Raw genomic sequence first — 20222 nt, forward strand, 5'->3', positions numbered from 1 at the left:
CTGTGCCACACCAGCCCACAGACACAGGTAAGGTGTCCTATAAATAGCCTAGCTACTGTCATCACACATGTCAGCGCTGCTGCCACTACACCCTGGAAGCTCCACAAAGTAGACAATAGATGTTACAGAACAATTTGTCCAGACATGATATGTGCAGTCCCGGTTTTCAGATAGCGGTCCAGCATCTTTCCTGCTATAATCGGATTCTAATCATCCAAAAGCTTAATTTCACAGCTCACCAGTACTAAAGATTGAATTTAGTGGGCCAGATGTGCTGATTTATTGAAATAGATGGTCCCATATAATATTTCCATAATTTCCCAGATGCTGTTATTCCAGCATTGTTAGGAAACCACACATGGTTCACCATTTTAAGAAACAAACAGGTTATGTGCCAAACTGCGACTTCTTGTGTTTTTCTTCCTTATGAAAATGACTCTCAAATATCCTCCATAAGCAGGGTGTGGAGGGGAAAAGACAGAGATGCCCTTTTTTTTTTAACTGATCCTGTGATGTTTTTGCTGACTTGGTTTGTACTGCAGGTTTGTTATTTAACTTTTTTTGGGGAAGCAGGGGTGAGTTATTAATTATTTAGATTGGCCATTTTGAACAATAGTGAGGAGAATGGGTTCAGATCATAGACTGTATACAAGAACAGACAGTCAGTGAGCTTGTCTGTTGTACGTTGCTTCCCTCTTTAACCAGAATCCTTCAGGGAATCGCTGGTGATACATTAGCTGACAAGAGCCTCGCGCTTAAGCGGCCAAGAATCTGGGCCTCCTCGTCGTCTCTACAGTAGCAGACAAAAGAATCCCATCCCAGTAAATGTAATGTACTTTATAATGTAGCTCTGATTTTATATATTCAGGTTCCATCTGCATTGAGAAAGTCTGTAGTACACCATTAATTCTGTTGTTCTAAAAAAGTCTAAAGAAGCATAATGCAGACACTTTGATGTGAAGAATACGTTGTTGTGCCTTGAAGTGTAATTTTAAAAGTAAAGTGTCGCTCTGTGAATTCCCACATATATTTAGCTCCTGTGTGGAATTAATGCTTAGAGACTACACAGCTAAAGAGCTGTAATGTTTCACTTCTGTATAATAGTATCGTCTTTGCTCTGTTGAAAAAGGCAACAATATAATATGGTCATTGATGTTAAATCAAATTCTATTTATTTGATCAAAGTATGAATAATTTCTTCAATGTTAATGTGAGATTGAATTCTCACAGGAACATTTCTTTGGAGGGAACATTTCAGGAGCTTGTTGGGTATATTTGAGTATGAGTGGTATGACTGGATTAAATGTTTCCTCTAGTGTCCAGGTTTCTGTATGTCACATTAAGAGGTAGAAGTGTGGGGGAACTTCCATCGTAGAATGGCTCCATCCGCGCTGGTGCTGACTAAGGTGCTGCTGTTGGAGCAGAGCTTGATGCTGGTGATGTTGCCACCGTGAGCTATTCCTATGTGGGTTACTGCACCTTCCATGTAATCCCACACCTTCACCAGCTTGTCGTCTCCACCTGCCGTGAAAAAGGTGAAAAATTTGTCAAAAACCTCAGAGAAGTTTGAACAGAGCATCCGTGTATAATAATACACGTTGTTATATATTATTATAAGTAGTAGTGGTATTATTTGTATCATTATTATTATTATTATTATAATATGGTACAGCGCCTCACTCTGAGTGTACATGTTGTTATGTGTTATTGTTGGTGGTATTAGTATTATTGGTATTATATAGTACAGCGCCTTACTATGATTGTGCATGTTGTTATATATTTTTATTAGTAGTATTATTAGTAGTGGTATTATTGTTATTATTATTATTATTATAAGACTCTGGACTCACCTGGTGCAGTAATTTACCTCTGTGTAATAATAATTTTTAATACATCTTTTTTTTTTTATTCATACTTTTATATATTTATATTTTACTTTGTGTTTGAAGTGTATTCTTCTTATTCTTTTGGAGCTGTGTGTAACAAAAAGCAATTTCCCCCTGGGGATTATTAAAGTAATTCTGATTCTGATTCTGATTCTGATTGTAGTGTCAGCAGAGGAGATGAAAATACACTCAATATTTGAGGGTAAAAAGGACCAATAAAAAATAATACAAGGCAGCCAAGATCAAGAAAAATGTAAGCATGTAATGATAGAACACTTCTTAAAGTAAAGGACACTAACTGAAACTATAATCCTGTCATGCTTTGAGCAAAATCAGCAATTAACCGGGGCAAGTGTAAAATGATGACCATCTATATAATGAGTGTTCATCTACCCAAGGGATTTTGTAGATTTAATTTATTTTTGGTTGAATTATATTGATAGAAAAATCACTGAAAAAGGAGCACAGCGACAATATGACGAGCAGCAGATGTGAGGCATCCCATACCTGTCACAAAGTATTTTCCATCCTGTGAGATGTCCATGCCATTGATGGCCCCAGACTGCGAGCCCTCCAGCTCTCTGATGGCAGAGCCGTCATACACTTCCCAGTAGGTAACCTGAGTACGATGTGAACACACAGAAACCCTCAGATGTAGTTGCGGTTGTCGTACGTAAAATATACAAGTTCATTGCCTGCATTATTTTTGGAAGAGAGGGAAGGAGACAAACATGTTAAATGTGCATGTACTGTATACTGATATTGTGCAGTCTGTTTGCTGACAACGACAAGAAAAAAATACTCCTTTAAGTCCTGCATTCAAAACCTTACTTGAGTTAAAGTATTAGCAGCAACATTTACTGAAAAGTATCAAATATAAAAGTACTTATTATGCAAAAAAAATGGTCCTTGGTTAGTGTTTTACTACATCTGATATCTGTTCTTGGATTCATATTACTGCTGCATTAATGTGTGTTTCATTTCACTGCTGTGGTTGTTTAAGGTTGTGTGGTCTTCAACTATTTCATTTACTATAGAATAGTTTAATCTACAGGAATGCATCATGGTTAATAAGATTGTATGTGTGTAGCAAACTCAACTTTTAATGAGCTAAGGAAAAACAGCCTGTTTTCAGCTTTGTGGCAATGAATGTTCCAACTAATCCAAGCATGGTTTTAAATATTTTATCGAGTTTAAGAAGACAGAATTTTCTCAAACCATAAAGCAACACTTAATCCTTCAGTTTATTAGAAAAAATTCTAATTCAGATTTACCAAATTTGGAGACACATGGTTTTCACCACACGGGAAGACACTGAAAAATAACTACAGCTGTCAGACAAATGTAGTGGGAAAAGTAAAACATTCACCTTTGAGATGTAGAGGAGAAGTACAATGTTACGTAAAATGGAAATATTCAGGTGAAGTACAAGTTTCAAATGTGTACTTAAGTACAGAACTTGAGCAAATGCACTTAGTCATATTCCACCATTGCCTCTCACACACAGCTATTAAAACTGATGTTTGCTGATCTAAATGAGATTTAATCATCCCTGGAGCTTTACAGCTGTCAAAGTATCAAGTCTCACAAAAGGCAATTGTTGGCTGAAGTTATTTATAGCGCAGGCAGCAGAAACATCACAGAACCACACACCAACAAGGGTTCTTTCTTGCTATTTATATGGCCAGCCAACCGATGGATTTGATCATTAAAATCAGTCTTATAAGTCATCCTGTATGAATAGGTTTGTAACAGAAAATGTGGTGACACGCCATTACACTGATCTCAGCTTCTATGTGTGTTTAAAAGTCCAAAAGTCATTTCAAAGTTAATTGAACTACACACCAAATTTAGAGAACTAATTACTGAGAGATCTCTATACAGCCTTACTGGACTGAAGTTAAACTAAATGAAATCAATCTTACATAGGTTGTCTGTTTGTAAAAGGAGAGGTTCGTGTTACACAGAGCTGCTCAGAATGAGCCCATTTTTATAAATATAGCCTCTGAGACAGGATTTCATTTCTCCGCACAAAACCACGCCTATAATGTAATAAAGGAGGGGGGGGAATGTAATCTCACACACACGTATCAAATACTGTTGGCTATTATGAAATGAAAGAGGAACAAAAAGCTCACTAAGACAAAAAAAATTATCTTTTTTTAAAATAGTTTCAGAGCTGCAGAGTGATTCTCTCTGGTCCTTACAAGCCACGGGAACATTTCTGTGGGCACTGATTGAAACTGCAGTATTTCTCTCATACAGTTTGGCTTATTCAGATGGAATGGCTTGCTGATATTTTTCCATAAAATAACTCCGCAAAACATAATTTAGGCAAACACAGCCACAAACTAGAGGGGGAATGACTCACAATAACCACCAAATACAAAGTTCTGTAATCAGTCTTTGTTTGACTTAATATTGAATCAAAATGTGAGATTTACTGCTGTATAGAATATGTAAATTCACTGAAAGATGTGTTTCTGTGACTTTACCAGCATGAAAAGTACCATAATTTCAGAAACAGCAACCAAAGCAGTACCTCTAAGAATACCACTAATGAGATGAAAATAACGTTTACGTACAGCATTCTGTAAATCCCAGTATGAACTAAGTTACTGTATGATTCCTTCTCCTCCCTCTTTCCCATGTCATCTTCCTTCTCTTCCTCCTTGCCACTGTCACGACCTCTCTCCCCTTCTTTATCTCATTTCACCAGCTTATTAGAGACTACCACCTGTGTGAGTTGTCTTGGCCCATCTGTGTTCCCTCCACCTCAGCCTGGGGAACTGGCCCACAGCCACAACATGGGCCACCAGGAAATTAATTAAATGAGGCAAGCAAGGCCAAGCCTAAAACATCAGGCCTACTGTTAATACTGCTCACCTGATAAGCAGGAAAGGCCTGAGGTCACAAACAGAGAGCAGTCACTTCAACTACAGACAAGATTAGCATCATGAAGTCCTTACGCTTAAGAAAGCATACTTTGTAATATCATGGCATTCATTATTCATATACCGTGTGTCCATGTGAGAGCCAACTTTTCCTGTTTCTACCAGTCACATTTTCCCACTCACACACTTCTATACGCCTCTTTAGAGAGGTTATCCATTTTATCAGGTTCTTCAAAGCCTTTCAAGGACAATATCGATTCATCACAAAGACAAATGATAATGTGATTCAGCGGGCCCCTGCGCCCTGCTTTATAGTAACGACACAGAGAAAGAGGACCTTATAGGGGCATCAGTGTTCGAGTGGTAAAGGTGCCCATCATGGAACCACAAAGTTCTCGCTTTGACTGCAGCCAGGAACCTTTGTCACATGTCTCTCTCCCTGTGCTTCCGGTCTTTCTATACTGCGAGACTATCAAAAAAAAGGCAAAAATGCTAAAACATATTCACCACTGGGTGTGTTGCCAAGTTAATATTGTGCTGCAAGATAACTATTTTACATTTTAATTGGCCATCAAGGCTACATTCTCCTTTTAGACACAATTAATCTGCTTTCAACTATCATTGCTGCCCTCCTAAAAAGAGATGCTTTAACAAATGAGTAGAGAGTTAGCACCATATTGTCTCCTCTAAATACACCATCAAAATGCATCATCATCATCATCATTCACAAAGTGAATACAACCTCTTCCTGACCCTCCACACCCCTCATCTAGTTTTTTGGCCACACTTTGGTTTACTTTCTGTGAATTTACTCATGGAGGCATGCTGGGATTTGATGAAGGGTTGAAGTAAGGAGAAGGGAGAGAGCAGAGCGTTGGCATTTGTTCTCCCAGACAGAGCGCCTGTGTCCTGGGATGAGCAGATGGTGGATCTGGCTGGCACTTGGGTGGCATAGGCACATCCGCAGGAAGGCACGAACACCACAGCACTCCCCTCGATCTCCCTTCTCTCTCCCCTTGCCTGAATCCCTCCTTCTCACTCTCTCTCCGCTCACTCAGCACATCCACAGTGCTATGTTAATCAGCACAACTTGTCCTCACCTCTCAGCATGCAGGGGAGGCAACAATATGGGTCTAGTGTGTGGCCGGGTTCAAGGAGTGCAGATGAAGTGCACAATCAAGGAAACAAACATTTCATTCTGCCACTGTGAACTTCTGACCTTATGTAAATAAGTGGTGCTGAGTTAATCAAAATTGCTCACAAAATAACAGACTTAAAGGGCTGAGTGTGTTTTTGACTAGCAGCCAACACAATGCCTTCATTTTGTTCTGCTGAGAAACAAATTACAAGCTTTTCAAAATAATCTGTGGACATGTAAGTGTATGTGATTGTGCAAGTCTTCACTGTGCTCTTCTGTGCTGATCTTACCAGAGCGGCAGGCTTTTCTCTCCTGCACACTGAGTGGAGATTATAATAACAACAACAGCATAATGAGACATCTAGATTACGACTGCTCTGCCATTCTCTTTGCACCCTGGGGGATTTTCAATCATTACAATCATAACTTTTTTTTTTTTGTGAGGAATGAGTCTGAGGGAATTCTTTGCCAGCCAACTCTTACTCGCTACTACATAAATTCAACTAAAACAAACTTTACGGTAAACATACATGGGCAGATTTCTGAAACCACATCAATGGGATTTACTGATTGGGATATAAATTAAGCAAGCAATGATAAAAAGAAACTGCTGCACTGAATTCTGAACAAAGAAGTAACAGTCCCAAAACACACACCTTTCTGTCAGTGCCACTGGTAATAATCTGGTATTCCTCTGGGTGGTAGCATACCGTCCGGAACAGCGTGTTGGCGATCACCATTTGAAGACTGACAAACCGCCTACAGCAGGAAATGCAGAAGAACTGTTTCATTTTCCAGACAAGCAAAATAAACACAAGCCGATTTGTATCGTCACACTTAAAAATAAATAAATTAAATGTTCTGTGCATTCATATGCAATTAAAAAACACACACACACACACCTGCACAACTTTCTCTTTGGGCATAAAAATGTGTGTGTCTGAACAGGGTGCTATCTAGACTCATTAATTAATATTCTTTTTAACGTCGGCTTGTTAGTAATCATCCAAAAAAAAAGGAAAGCCATGCTACTCTTGATGAATACAGCCTTTAATCCACAGACTTGTTCACTGAAGAAGATAGACGGTGAAAAAAAACACGACCACAGTCAGAGTTTTTAAAGGTCTTATTCTCCCCATAGGAGAAACCCATGGATTAAAGGATTTTAAGCTTTCTTCATAAAGAGTGCACTGGATTTCTTTTTGTTCCTCCTGCAGCAGCCAGACACCGACAGCTTCAGCATTTCTCTCTCATTACATCTCAGACCTGAAGGCAGCACATTCTTTTTTCCACTGTCATACAGTATCTGGTGGCTTTGTAAGGTATATCATTGCCAGTTATGTACAGTATGCAACACCACTACTAAAAACAAAGACGTGATCCTAAAAACAGTATACACTACACAATGATAAAGGTTTAAAGAGGATACATGCTGTATGTGAGAGACGTGTGTGTTGCTGTTCTTGCCTTGTGCTCAGACACAAAGTCTTTGGGTATGCTGAAGGACTACTCACACTATGTCCCAGATGATGCAGGCACCATCAGAGCTGGCAGTGACACACTCTTTGTCGTCCCTCTTGATTTTGATACATGTGACAGTGGCTTTGTGCTCTTTCATGGTCTCTAGCAGCCGATGGCCACGTGGCTGCAGCTCCCAAACACGCACCTACATAATGTGAAGCAAACTACATTCAACCTCACAAAAGATCCCTTTTACATCAGATATGACACCTTATTAAAATACTTCCTTGTTTTTGCTCAGTGATTTCTAATGCAGGTGCACAACTATAGATTTACAGATCAATACTTACTGAAAAAATGTCTTTTCTAACAAAAAAACAAAAATTTGAAGACTTCATGTAGTATATACACATTTTCATCCATAGATCAGCTTCATCTGATTGAGGTGGACTTCCAGTTAAATACCAGAAATGTACAAACAGTTCCTTTAGAGAAGTCTAGACAGTGCTACAACAGGAACAGGTGTCTTCAACTCATACATAATTACCAAGCGGGAAGTCTGTCTTCCTCTGATCACTTTGGTGCTATTATTAAATGAATGTGTTTATATGAAACATAATGGACAACATTAACTTATTTACAAGAAAACTAAGAAAGATAATCATTGCATTTTTAAGTATATGGCTTCTTAATTGGAAAAAAAGTCTCCAGAAAATAGTGCACTGTGCAACCAATTGTTGTTCATTTACTACAGGCAGTGTACAACAGTGTGCTAGCAGACAGTTGCAGGCGTCTCGGAGGACTTAGTGGACACAGCAATCCTAAAAAGTACACATTATTGTGGGGCATGTGGAGAATTTCAATGTGTTGCTTTGTGTTTTGTTAAGGGTACAGTACTGTTATCTACTGTCTACTAACCTGCCCCTCTTCCCCTCCACTGACGATCCTCTTGCAGTCCCTGGTGCCAGCTATGGCTGTCACACCCATTTTGTGTGCATTGTGAATGATGAGCATGAGGCGCCCACTCTCCGGGGCAAACACGCGGATCTTACCATCATTCCATGCTGGAAGAAATCAATTTTTAACAGTCAGGTATCAAGAAGATAAATTGGGTCAGTGTGTGAAATAGTTTCATTTTAGTGGAAGTGGGTAACTAAGGAGCAAAAAAGTAACTGAGGAACACAGAATCTACAGCACGTAAACACACTGAGCTACAGCTCATACTAAGAAATAAGAACTGAATATTCTCAGCAGTAATAAGCTCCAATGTCTTGACTGCAGATTGCTCCCTGACTCCCCACCACTGATGATGCTGTGTCCATCAATCATTAGGTCCATGGAATTGCAGGTCATGTTGGGTACAGTGATGCGTAGCAGCTCTTTGGGCTTGTCGATGTGCCACAACCTGATGTCCTCCTCAGAGCAGGTTGCAAATAATTCAGATGTTCCACTAGAAGAAAAACCAAAAAGAGAGCAATGTGGAATTATAGTTGAATGCTGGTATAAACATCTGTTATGCAATAGCGCTTATTGGGTTAAAGGCATATTAACCTTACATTTAACCGCATATCCATAAAATTAATGACACGCTGAAATTGGAATCAATACATTTCCCAGGTGTTTGTACAATAGACCTAAAATCTATACTGGTTTTCTAAGCTTATAATGATCTTCCATGTATGAAGCTAGCATATGTCACCCTCTAGTGAGCACAATGAGGTATTGAAGTCATGCAATAGATCTTATGCTGTTTGCCCAAAAATGATATACAACTGCTCAGACTAGAGGTTTAGAAATCGTCACTTGCAACGTTCATATAATTTTAGAAAAGCCCATCAGCCAATACAATGAAAACCTTATACCTGTTTTCATTGTATCTTATACCATATCCTTATAACTGTTGTTTTGGTAATAGATAACCAGGTCTAGAGAGAACCAGTAAGCTGTTGGCTGCTTGTAAGTACCACATAAGCCTCGAGTCAAGTCTGGGAAAACACTGGTGAATCATTGTTGTCTTTGGTGGACACATGAGACAACAGATAAAAAAAAAAATGTTGCATCAGACAATACATGCTTTTAAAACCTAAACCAGTCCTAAACCGATCTGAACAAGCAGCTGACGCAACACTGTTTGATGTTTTTATTATATAAGTATTGTGCAAAAAGGTGCCTATGATCTCTGAAAGAATGGTATCTCCAAAATATAGCTATAAACATGACTGATTTTAAACAGTGCATCACAAATACTTCTATCTTGTCAAGTTCCAGGGTAAAGTGATCGCTTTACACCATGATACTTTAATTTCAGTCAATTTAGGATGTCTCTTTCTTGCAAAATTCAAAAAATGAAAAAAGTCAATTTGCTATTTTATGCACTCTGGTGGGTTTCAGATCCAAACTATAAAAAGAATAGACAGTAAATGTTTGGTCATTAGTGACTGATGACTTTGATGCCATTCTCCTGAGTTGTCTGTCTGCCACTTACAAAGGTATGGCTACGTCCTTGACAGCACTGTTGTGGCTGGTACAAATGAGTTCAGCCTTGAAGTCCTCATATTTGAAGCTGTAAATCTGAGCAGCTTCTGTCCCAACAAAGAACTGCTGGCCATCTCCTCTTATAGCGATGGAAGTCACCCCCTTTTCCAGCTGGACTTCCCTATTTTGGGAGAACAGGAGAGAAGGAGTTGACAATTAGCACTGTAAAAATAAACACAGTAAAACTGTTTACATTATATTGGTATTTATTCTAAAGTCAAAATATATAAATGTAGGTATATTTTGACGGCGATGATTCAGATGATTCAATTGCAAGACTCACTTAAGCGTTTTAAAGTTAGTCTTGGAACACACAGTAAAGGTGCCAGATCCAGAGCCTACAAGCAGGTCCCCAGAGCTCAGTATCCTTAAGACATTGACACCCTGCACAGAAAAGGCAAGTTATAAAAGTAAACAGGACCTTCAAACCTTCACAGAGCCAAATTAGGAATGTGATGCTCTGACGTACCAGGCTGTATTTTGATTTAACTGGACCACAGTCACTCAGAAGCCCCATCCTCAGGTTGATTTTCATTATGTCTCCACTGGTAGTGCCACAGAAAATGAACTGATCATCCTCTGAAATCTGTGTCACAATATAAACAAACCAGCATGAGCAAAACTATCTAATATAACCATATTGGGTGTACTGTAAATTATAGGAGAAGCTGAAATAAAAGAATCACTGTGTAATATCACATTCTGTGTAGCCATTTTGACAGACAGAAATAAGATGTGTAGATATACTGATGTAAATGAAAAACGTATGGCCTCATACCTCTATACATTTCCCAATCCTCTTTAGCTTGCCTGTCTGACACTCTGTGGGCCTGATCTTCCTGTTGGGGAGGTCCAGCTCCCAGACACGCAATGTTCCACTGTCCACGAAAAAACCAACAACATTAAAATCATTTGTTGATAAAAACCTTATGAACAATGTAAAATATGTGCTAATGAGCTGCTCTAGGCTGACACTTGGTTTACAGGAGACACAGTTCACTCACCTCCCAGCAGAAACAAAGATATTGTCGTTTGTGTTAGAGTACTGCACAGTCAGGCAGTGACCAGCACTGTGAGCGGAGGCTGGGCTCCCACAGATGGCCTGCTTGGTCTCAATATTCCATACCACTATGCTGAGAACACACAGAGAATATGTTACACACTCAAACAGATAATATGCACAGTTTAGTTCAACACTATGTTTCCGTCGGAATTCAAGATGAAATCGTTAAGTGAGAGTATGTGCATCTAATGTGAAGCTTCTCTATCATATTTTCTCTTCTCACTGAAGAACTGCTTTGTAGGAAATGACTGTACATATCATGTTACAAACTGTGATGATGCACGCAGAGAAGTGTCTCAAATTGCATAAAGATGGGCGCTGCAGTACACACTATCCTGAAAGCTTTTGTACGCTTTGCTGTGTTGACACATGGACATTAAATAACATGTTCGTACAGTATAAGGCAATGGTACTGTGCGCTCTGATAGAAAATATGCCAGTGTGCGTTTGAAACTACAATCCTATTTTAAACTTATCATATACAGTACTGCGCAATGTTTTTAGGCAGGAGTGAAGAAATGCTGTAAAGTAAGAATGCTTTCAAAACTAAGATTTTATTGTTTACTTTAATCAATTAAAAAAATGCAAAGTGAGCAAACAGAAGAAAAATCTAAATCAAATCAATATCAGGTATGACCACTCTTTGCTTTCAAAACAGCATCAATTCTTCTTGTTACACTGGCACACAGGGAAAATCACAAGGAAATCAGCAGGTGGGTTGTTCCAAACATCTTGGAGAACTAACCACAGATGTCCTGTGGATGTAGGCTGCCTCAAATCCTTCCGTCGCTTCATATAATCCCAGATAGACTGGATGATTTTGAGATCAGGGCTCTGTGGGGGCCACACCATCACTTCCAGGACCCCTTGTTCTTCTTTATGCTGAAGACAGTCCCTAATTACATTGGTTGTATGTTTGGGGCCAATCAGATGCCTCCCTGGTGGTATTGAATGATGGATAAGTATCTGCCTGTATTTCTCAGCACTGAGGACACCATTAACTCTGACCAAATCCCCACCTCCATTGGCAGAAATGTAGCCCCAAAACTGCAAGGAACATCACCCATGCTTTACTGCTGCCGGCAGACACTCATTATTGTACTGCTGTCCAGCCCTTTGGTGAACAAACTGCCTTCTGCTACAGCCACATACTTCAAATTTTGAATCATCAGTCCAGAGCACTAGCTGCAATTTTTCTGCACCCCAGTTCCTGTGTTTTTGTGCATGATTGAGTCACCTGGATGTGTTTCCACATCAGAGCTTTGGCTATTTGGCCACAATTCTTCCATGAAGACCACGTCTGGCCACACTTCTCCGAACAGGAGATGGGTGTACGAGGGTCCCACTGGTTTCTGCTAGTTCTGAGCTGATGCCGCTGCTGGACATCTTCTGATTTCAAAGGGAAGTAAGCATAATGTGTCTTTCATCTGTTGCGCTAAGTTTTCTTGGCTGACCACTGCATGTACGGTCCTCAACACTGCCTGTTTCTTTGTGCTTCTTCAAAAGAGCTTGAGCAGCACATCTCGAAACCCCAGTCTGCTCTGAAATCTTTGCCAGGGAGAAATCTTGCTGATGCAGTATAACTACCTTGTGTCTTGTTGCTGTGTTCAGTCCTGCCATGGTGTATGACATGAAACTGTCTTCTACAGCCTCACATTGGTAACAGAGTATGGCTGTTCCTCACCCAGTTTTAAGCCTCCTATACAGCTGTTTCGGTTTCAGTTAATGACTTCAGTTGATGATCATAAGCACCTGTTTGGTTAATCATACACCTGACTGTGATCCTACCAAATCCCTGAAATTTGTGCAAGTGTACCACCAAGAATTGATGCTGTTTTGAAGGCAAAGGGAGGTGACACCAAATATTGACTTGATTTAGATTTTTCTTCTGTTTGCTCACTTTGCTCACAAAAAATAAACAATTCAATTTTATACTTTTGAAAACATTTACTTTACAGCATTTCTTCACACCTGCCTAAAACTTCTACACAGTACTGTATGTCTTTTCCTCATTCCTGTGTGACACATTCTGTTGTTTACCTGCCATCATCCAGACCCCCAAGAGACACCAAGTACTTGTCGCTGGGAGAGAAAGCCAGTGCCTCTACCTTTGCCTTGTGGAGGAGCAGCTGGGCATAGATTGTTCGCCGTACATAGTCCCAGACAATTATCATAGCCTAGGAAAATATGCAAGTCTATTCAAAATGCTACAAATGATACGTAAATGTTAGATTTTACCTTGCCACTCCTCACTGTTAATGGATTCAAGCCTACATATTTCTACAGAATACAGAAAAACTACGTAACAAGTAAACAGTTTAGTCGAGTTAACCATGTCAGACACTTTGCATACAGAAAACGTATGTTAACTATGGCTACCTTAAAGCCCATGAAGTTGACCTGTCCAGAGGCGATATATGATCCACTTTTGGACACTGCAACACAGGAGACATTGTTTGTGTGTCCGTGCAGGAATTCCTGCTTGCCATCTTTGATACTCTTCAGAATGACGGTGCATCCCAGCGGATAGATCAGGTGCTCTCCGTCCGGATGGACTCTCAGACCAGAAAACACATGCCCTGAAAGTGTAAGTTAGCACAACATATACTTGTTAAACTGATAAACTGTTCAGTCTCTTGTTTTAAGGGTGAGAATGTGTAACCATTTCCAGTTTAACAGGTCAGTGAACATGTAAATTGCCAGCTAATCAATTTAAATACAGTGCAGCGTTTTACAGCGTAAGATAGTTAATAGCTTGTTGATTTGCTAACGCTAGTTAAGCTAACAGCCGTAAATACAACCGTAATTCGGTAAAACTTACCGTTGAACCCAATAGCAGCCTCCAGTTCAAGTTGAAGCACGCCCTGTGTCTCAAGAGCCATGGCTAGAAAACAAAATATCTGTAACTTGTTAAGAAGAGCCCACTTTAATCAATAATTCTATTTTTTTTAACGGGAAAACTGATGTTACAGTTATTCTCTTAAACAGGCCCCAACTACTTAGCTGGTAAAGCCACCAAACAAACGTCGCCTAGCAACAGCTGGTGTGGGCTGGCCACTGTCATTGGTCGGCAGCACGTCCTCGACGTCTTCAGGCGCTGTCGGAAATTTCCTCCCATTAAAAGAGTGCACATCCAAACCTTACGATTAATAGTCAAACCACCGGCTTTTTTAAAAATAATTGATTGGATTAGGGGACAAATCCAGAACGAAAACTTAAATGTATTTTTCTTTACATGCCTAAGACACATTTTCTCAGTGTCTATGCTATTGGGCCAGACTGATCGACTCTTTCATCTGTGGCCTTACATTACACTGGAAGACCACAGTGGTGAAAGACCTAATCCTTTATTTAAGTAAAAGTAGTAATACCACAGTGTAGAATTACTCTGTTACGAAAAAAAGGCCTGCTGTCAAAACTATTAGCGTCAAAATATACTAATAGTACTAAAAGTAAAAGTGTGCATTATGCAGAATGGCCCAGTGTTACGACATTGAATTGTACATAATGATGCATTACACAGTTCATTATAATGTTACAGCTGGTAAATGAGGAGCTCATTTAAATTACATATACACTGCTGGGTCGCTTAATCTGTAATACTACATCATTTATAAATTGATTTATAATTTATATTAATAATCTGATTCAGCAAAGCAACTGGCAACTGAAACTATCAAATAAAAGTATGATATTTCCCTCCCTGAACTGTAGTGGAGTAAAACTATGACGTGGCATAAATTGGAAATACTCAAGCAAAGTACAAGTAAATCATAATTGTACTATTGTACAGTATTTGAGTAAATGTACCTAGTCACATTTGACCACTGGAAACCTGAAAAGACAAACTAGAAACCTTACAGGCAAGTGTTTGGCACACAGTAACAGATATAATACGCAATTTTAAAAAATACTCTCATTTCAATAGCTATTTTATGAAGACAATTTATTGGTGGCTATATTCTCTATGAAATGACTTAAGTGGCTTAAGGTTCAATTCACATCTTCATCGGCACAACTAATCTGAGCACAACACTTGAATTTGCATTTAGGAGTGTAGGCGGCCCATTGTTGTTCCTATGCCGTGAACTACAGCACTATGCGATGTGTCTGTTTTTTGAAAGTAAGCTACCATGTATGGAGTATCACAATGGATTGGAACAATGGATTACATAACTGCATATATATATATATATATATATACATATATACATATATATATGCTATAAATATCCATAGAAAACAAAACTGACATTTTACACAGCTACCAGAAGAAAACTGCAGCTGCACAGTATGATTTCACTACTGTCCTGGCCACACTGCCATCACTGATCTCACAGCAGGTGTTTCCCATAAGTGGTGAGAGGTATTATATCTGCATCGAGAATAGTGTAACAGCATTTTTCCACCGTGCGTCAGCACTGCATTAACTGTGAAGGTTTGATTATTAAAAATGATACAACAGTACAAAACTTTGGCATTTGGCTGTTTATGTTGAGCAAAAAAAAAAATCAACAAATAAAGCTACATTTCCTTTTTATCAACTGTAAAAAAAATAAAATAAAAAAGGATCACTGAGAAACTGGTATTGACTGAACCATGCCACAAGTCTTGTGCTGGTTAATGTCTGTGTACCTTCTGTGGTGCTGTTAGAGTGAGGTAGCAGATTACGAAATTAGATTAAGTTTATCACCATTTGTAAGCAAACTCAGATTTACTCAGATTTAGTAAGACTATAGTCTTGCACCTCCATTAAATGATTAGTTTGGATCTTTTGGAAGTTGAGTTGTGTAAGGTAGTGTTTCATTACCTGCAGTAGATAGCATTCAGCATGTTTGCTTGGAGAAGCAGGCAGGAATACCAGCACAGAAGGTAAGCAATGCCTTGCTGAGGACGCGGGCAGCAGTAAAACCTTGTCGCCAGACTGCCATTTCCATTGTTTTTTTTTGGGAGGGCCTTTTCTAGTAGGCAACAATGTATTTTGTTGCTGCCCCTGACAACAGCCCTGAATTTCTTAGCTTCTGTTCGGTAATCCTGCCTGCTTCTCCAAACTGGGGGCTGTCATCTACTGTAGGTGATACACTGACCACAGATATGTACCTCATACAACCCCAAAAAGATTCAGACTAACCCTTTAATCACACAGCTGCAGAGACCTGATCAATATTTCCTGTAGTAACTGTTTGGTTGCATGTCAAACAAGGCTTTCTACTCTACTTTGGTTGTGACAGATAACAATTCATTTCATGATATGAGATACTCCTCCACACTATCTAGAGGCCAAATCCGTCATCAAGAAAGATGTAAACAGAGCTTCCCCACATACATCAGTGTGTTTGATCAGCGTCCATCCAATGAGCTGAACATTAATTCAAAATACAAACATAACTCAATCAACAACTGGCTTACTGGCTTTGTTCAATAAAATGAATGGGAGAAAAACAGCTAATCTGCCGCCCTGAATTTCTAATTGATATTTTAAAGACAAATGACAAAGCAAGCAGCAAAGTGAATCACCACAAAGCTCCAAAGTAGTTCTCAGAGTACTACAAACAGCTACATTTAGCTGGACTGTGGCTCCAGGAAAATGGCTTAAAGAGGAAATGTCCTCCCTATGAGGATTTAATTTCTATTTTTAGTTGCTAGGATTCTCAGATGGTCCTTCAAAACCTGCTTTGTCTTTGGATGTGTCCATAGACATCTGTCTGTGCGTGTGTGTCCTCCGGTGTCTGCTTAGAGAATGGCTCCAAGAAAACCTGCGACCACAGGTGAGGCACAGATAGGGTCTTTCTCCTGTGTGTGTCCGCTGATGTTTTGTCAGTGACTTGTACCGTGTGAAGGTCGCTCCGCATTCATTGCAAATATATTTTTCGGACTTAATATGAACATTTTGTTCATGTTCTTTCATGTTGCCCAGCTGTGAGAAGCCTTTACCGCACACTGGGCAAAGATGTGGTTTCTCTCCCGAGTGGGTCAAGCCATGAATATTCAGACCCTGGCGAGAATAAAATCCCTTTCCGCAGATAATGCATTTGTATGGTCTTTCCCCCGTGTGGCTCCTCATGTGTCTTTTAAGGCTTTCTGAGCGGGAGAAGCAGCTCTCACACAGGGAGCATCTGAAAGGTTTCTCTCCCGTGTGAGAGCGGAAGTGCCGACGAAGCTCTGAGGCCTTGAAGAAAGACATCCCACAGTCTGCGCAGCAGTGAGGTTTTTCTGGCTGCTCCTCGTGCGTCTTTTCATGTGCTTTGCAGTGACCTGACTCAGAGAATCCTTTCCCGCACACCGAGCAGGTGAAAGGCTTCTCCCCGGTGTGCATTCGCTTGTGACGGACAAGTTTGTTAAGTTTACTGAACGTCTTCATGCAGTACGAACACTGGTGGGGCACCTTTGGTTTCTTTGAGTGTGTGCGCTTATGTCTCTCTAACTTTGAAGGTCTGTTGAACACTTTTCCACAGTCTGGACAGGGGTGTTTGTTAGTCCTGCTGTGGCAATTCTGATGCCGCATCAACTTCTCTTGTTGTGTGAAACTTTTCTCACAGTGCTGACACTGATGAAGGGTCTTGGGCTTCCTCGTGTGAACAGGCTTATGCCTCTCTAGCTTTGAAGGTCTGTCAAATACCTTGCCACAGACGGAGCAAGGGTAACACTTATCTGATGTGTTGCCGTCTGGCTGTTTGGAGTTCTCCGGCTCGGTGGTGGTTGAAGCATCATTAGAATCTGATTCTGAGATTACCTTGACAACAACCTCTCCTGGACCTGAGGAGCAATCGGATCAAAGAACATCCTTTGAATACAACTGAACAAACTGACTGAAAGAACATCTGAACACACAGAGGGAAACACAAGTGAGGTCTGTGATTTCTACTGAATCCAGTGAAACAAACACCTCTAATCCATGTTTGGGATGAAGCGTCATTTTACTTTACTGAATGGGTTATTCAATCTTGTGCAACGTAACACTTTAATACATTCTTTCAATCTTGTGATGAGCAATCAATTTACTAATTACTTGTTATTTAAGTGGTGAGCAAAAAAAAAAGAAAAGAAGCATCAATACTTACTTTCCTCTGAGGATTCTGTTTTAGGGCCAGATGCAGTGTCTGGGCCCATGACTGCAGCCTTTTCACACATAACACATACACAGACACAAACAGAGGAAATGGAAGATTACATCAGCATGTTAGAGCAGTGATTCAGCAGTAGTCTTTTGTGTATAATACGGCCTGACCAACACTTGATTTGTGAGGCTGAAACAATTTACATGTATTAACTTGCTTAAGCATGCAAAGAGCTGGTGTCATGATATGATGTTGCTACAGAAAGCTAAATAGCATGCTTATGTCAAGCTCCTGATACACTGCAGCATGTTTTGCAGGGCTACCTTAACTTATGGTCACATAAGAATTGTTAACATTCATCCAGAATATTAGACTCATTAGACAATCGGACAATCTGAAATATGGTGAGTTGGATAATGAGGACAACAAAGAGGAGCATGTGTAGCAGAACAATCCAGCTGTCCTCTCTTTCGTCCAGCCCTATCTGGAAGTGCTCCTGTTGTACTTTGTTTGTGTTTGTTCATTTAGCTACAGTATAGCATGATACGAATGATAAATTGCCCGTAGATTTAAAATAGTCCTGCTGGGATGCAGAGATATCGATCTGATCACCTTCTTTAACAGATACCCAGCATCTCTGAAGCAGGTTTAAGCAGTCAAGTGGGGGTATTTCATAGCACCATCGCCTCTTAACACAGATATTATTAACATGATCCACAAAAATACCTGTTCAGTTCAGCTGCTTATCATGCTGACTGCTGAGGGATAAAACTGCACATCAGCAACGTCTAACTAACTTTACGTTATTTCTGAAGAGGATGGAGTAAACAACAAACGAAACGATGCTTAATATCGAAAAATGTAACAGATGATACTGAGGATAGTGACACAGAAGGCATCTCGAATTGGGAAAAGACGAATGATGAGTTAGAAAAGACACGAAATATGATGTTTGTAACATCTGTAATGGGCAGGGCAACTAAGCTTTTAGATTACGTTTAGCATCACCACATCTCACGAGAGACAATCCCCCCCACTATTGTAAGGTTAACGCAAACTATATTGTTGCTGAAGTGGCTTTAAAATCAAGGGTGGATGATACTTTATCAGGTAAACACATGCACACACAGAAAGCTAGGTAACGTTAGCTAACTTAGCTAAAGCTAACGCTGTTGTCGCGTTAGCTAACAAAGCCGTAAACGGTTAAACAGGACATGTAAGACTGAGTCCCACCTCTCTAATAATCCTCACAACTGAAGGTTGTCACACATTTTGAGCGCAGCGTTATGAACTGAAGCTATTCCACATTGAGAGACAGTCGCAGCAGATTGCTAAAGCTACACACAGTGGTGAGGAGCTGCGCGATACCTTCAAGGGCCCTCTGTAAATTCGGAAATTAAAACTTTGGTAGTTGTTACTATTATATTTTGCTGTTCATGGGCCATACACTCGCTTTGTGCTATGTTTTTTTTTTAATTGAAAAAGAAAGCATGCATTACGTGCCAAGCATTGTTTTATCTGATATGAAATTAGATACAGTTAGACACAAATCATATACTGACTTACAACTGAATCCAGACCGACTGCTGTTTTCGGTGTTGGCATCGTCTCTACCATTCACAGTAATGTATTTTTCTGTTGATGCCATTATCACAAAAAACGAACCAACAATCAGCGTTTCCCCATGTGTGTATCTTACGCTTATGATAGTTCCAACAGCATCAGAACGCAGCAAAGGTTTCCAAAATGGGTCAGCAATATATTTTTGGTGGGTGCTACCAGGACCCAGTCTAGTTATGCTTCCTTTCAATGCTGCTACAAGTCTGATTTGGAACAAACAAGTATGTGCAATGTCACAAAGCAAGGTGTGTGCACTATATATAGTATTATGATACCTGTTGGATCATTTTAACAGCAAACACTCCTGCTTGCATACACATGTTTATAGGCTTACACATTATTAGTAATAAAGGTGTTGACAATTTCAACATTTTGAACTCCACTTTGAACCCCATTACATATAATACACATACATACATTCATACACAATATAAAATATATAATCTTCACAATAGGTCACATGTTGGAATGAGTCAATATACATTAAGAAGAGAAACAACAGATTATTGCATGATTAAAGTGCATGAAGTTTAATAGTGTATCAGATGCAGATAAACAACAGCATAA

At 39.7% G+C, this 20222-nt stretch overlaps 2 protein-coding genes across 2 annotated transcripts; both read right to left on the bottom strand.

The window, feature by feature from the left end:
* Window positions 1-1261: 1261 nt before the first annotated feature.
* cfap52 (cilia and flagella associated protein 52) lies at window positions 1262-13859 on the bottom strand. The gene is made up of 14 exons (XM_070828373.1): window positions 13799-13859; window positions 13357-13556; window positions 13018-13154; window positions 10919-11047; window positions 10693-10792; window positions 10384-10500; window positions 10198-10298; window positions 9865-10035; window positions 8681-8829; window positions 8298-8443; window positions 7433-7584; window positions 6575-6677; window positions 2394-2505; window positions 1262-1521 (listed from the first exon to the last, which is right to left on the bottom strand). The coding sequence occupies exons 1-14, from the start codon at window positions 13857-13859 to the stop codon at window positions 1340-1342; spliced, it is 1860 nt and encodes a 619-aa protein (XP_070684474.1). The 3' UTR covers window positions 1262-1339.
* Window positions 13860-15450: 1591 nt separating this feature from the next.
* Window positions 15451-19363, bottom strand: LOC139199034 (zinc finger protein ZFP2-like). The gene is made up of 3 exons (XM_070828039.1): window positions 19269-19363; window positions 18039-18096; window positions 15451-17733 (listed from the first exon to the last, which is right to left on the bottom strand). The coding sequence occupies exons 2-3, from the start codon at window positions 18085-18087 to the stop codon at window positions 16613-16615; spliced, it is 1170 nt and encodes a 389-aa protein (XP_070684140.1). The 5' UTR covers window positions 18088-18096; window positions 19269-19363; the 3' UTR covers window positions 15451-16612.
* Window positions 19364-20222: the final 859 nt, after the last annotated feature.

This window comes from Pempheris klunzingeri, chromosome 3, assembly GCF_042242105.1.
Source record: "Pempheris klunzingeri isolate RE-2024b chromosome 3, fPemKlu1.hap1, whole genome shotgun sequence".
In the NCBI taxonomy this organism is placed as follows: domain Eukaryota; kingdom Metazoa; phylum Chordata; class Actinopteri; order Acropomatiformes; family Pempheridae; genus Pempheris; species Pempheris klunzingeri.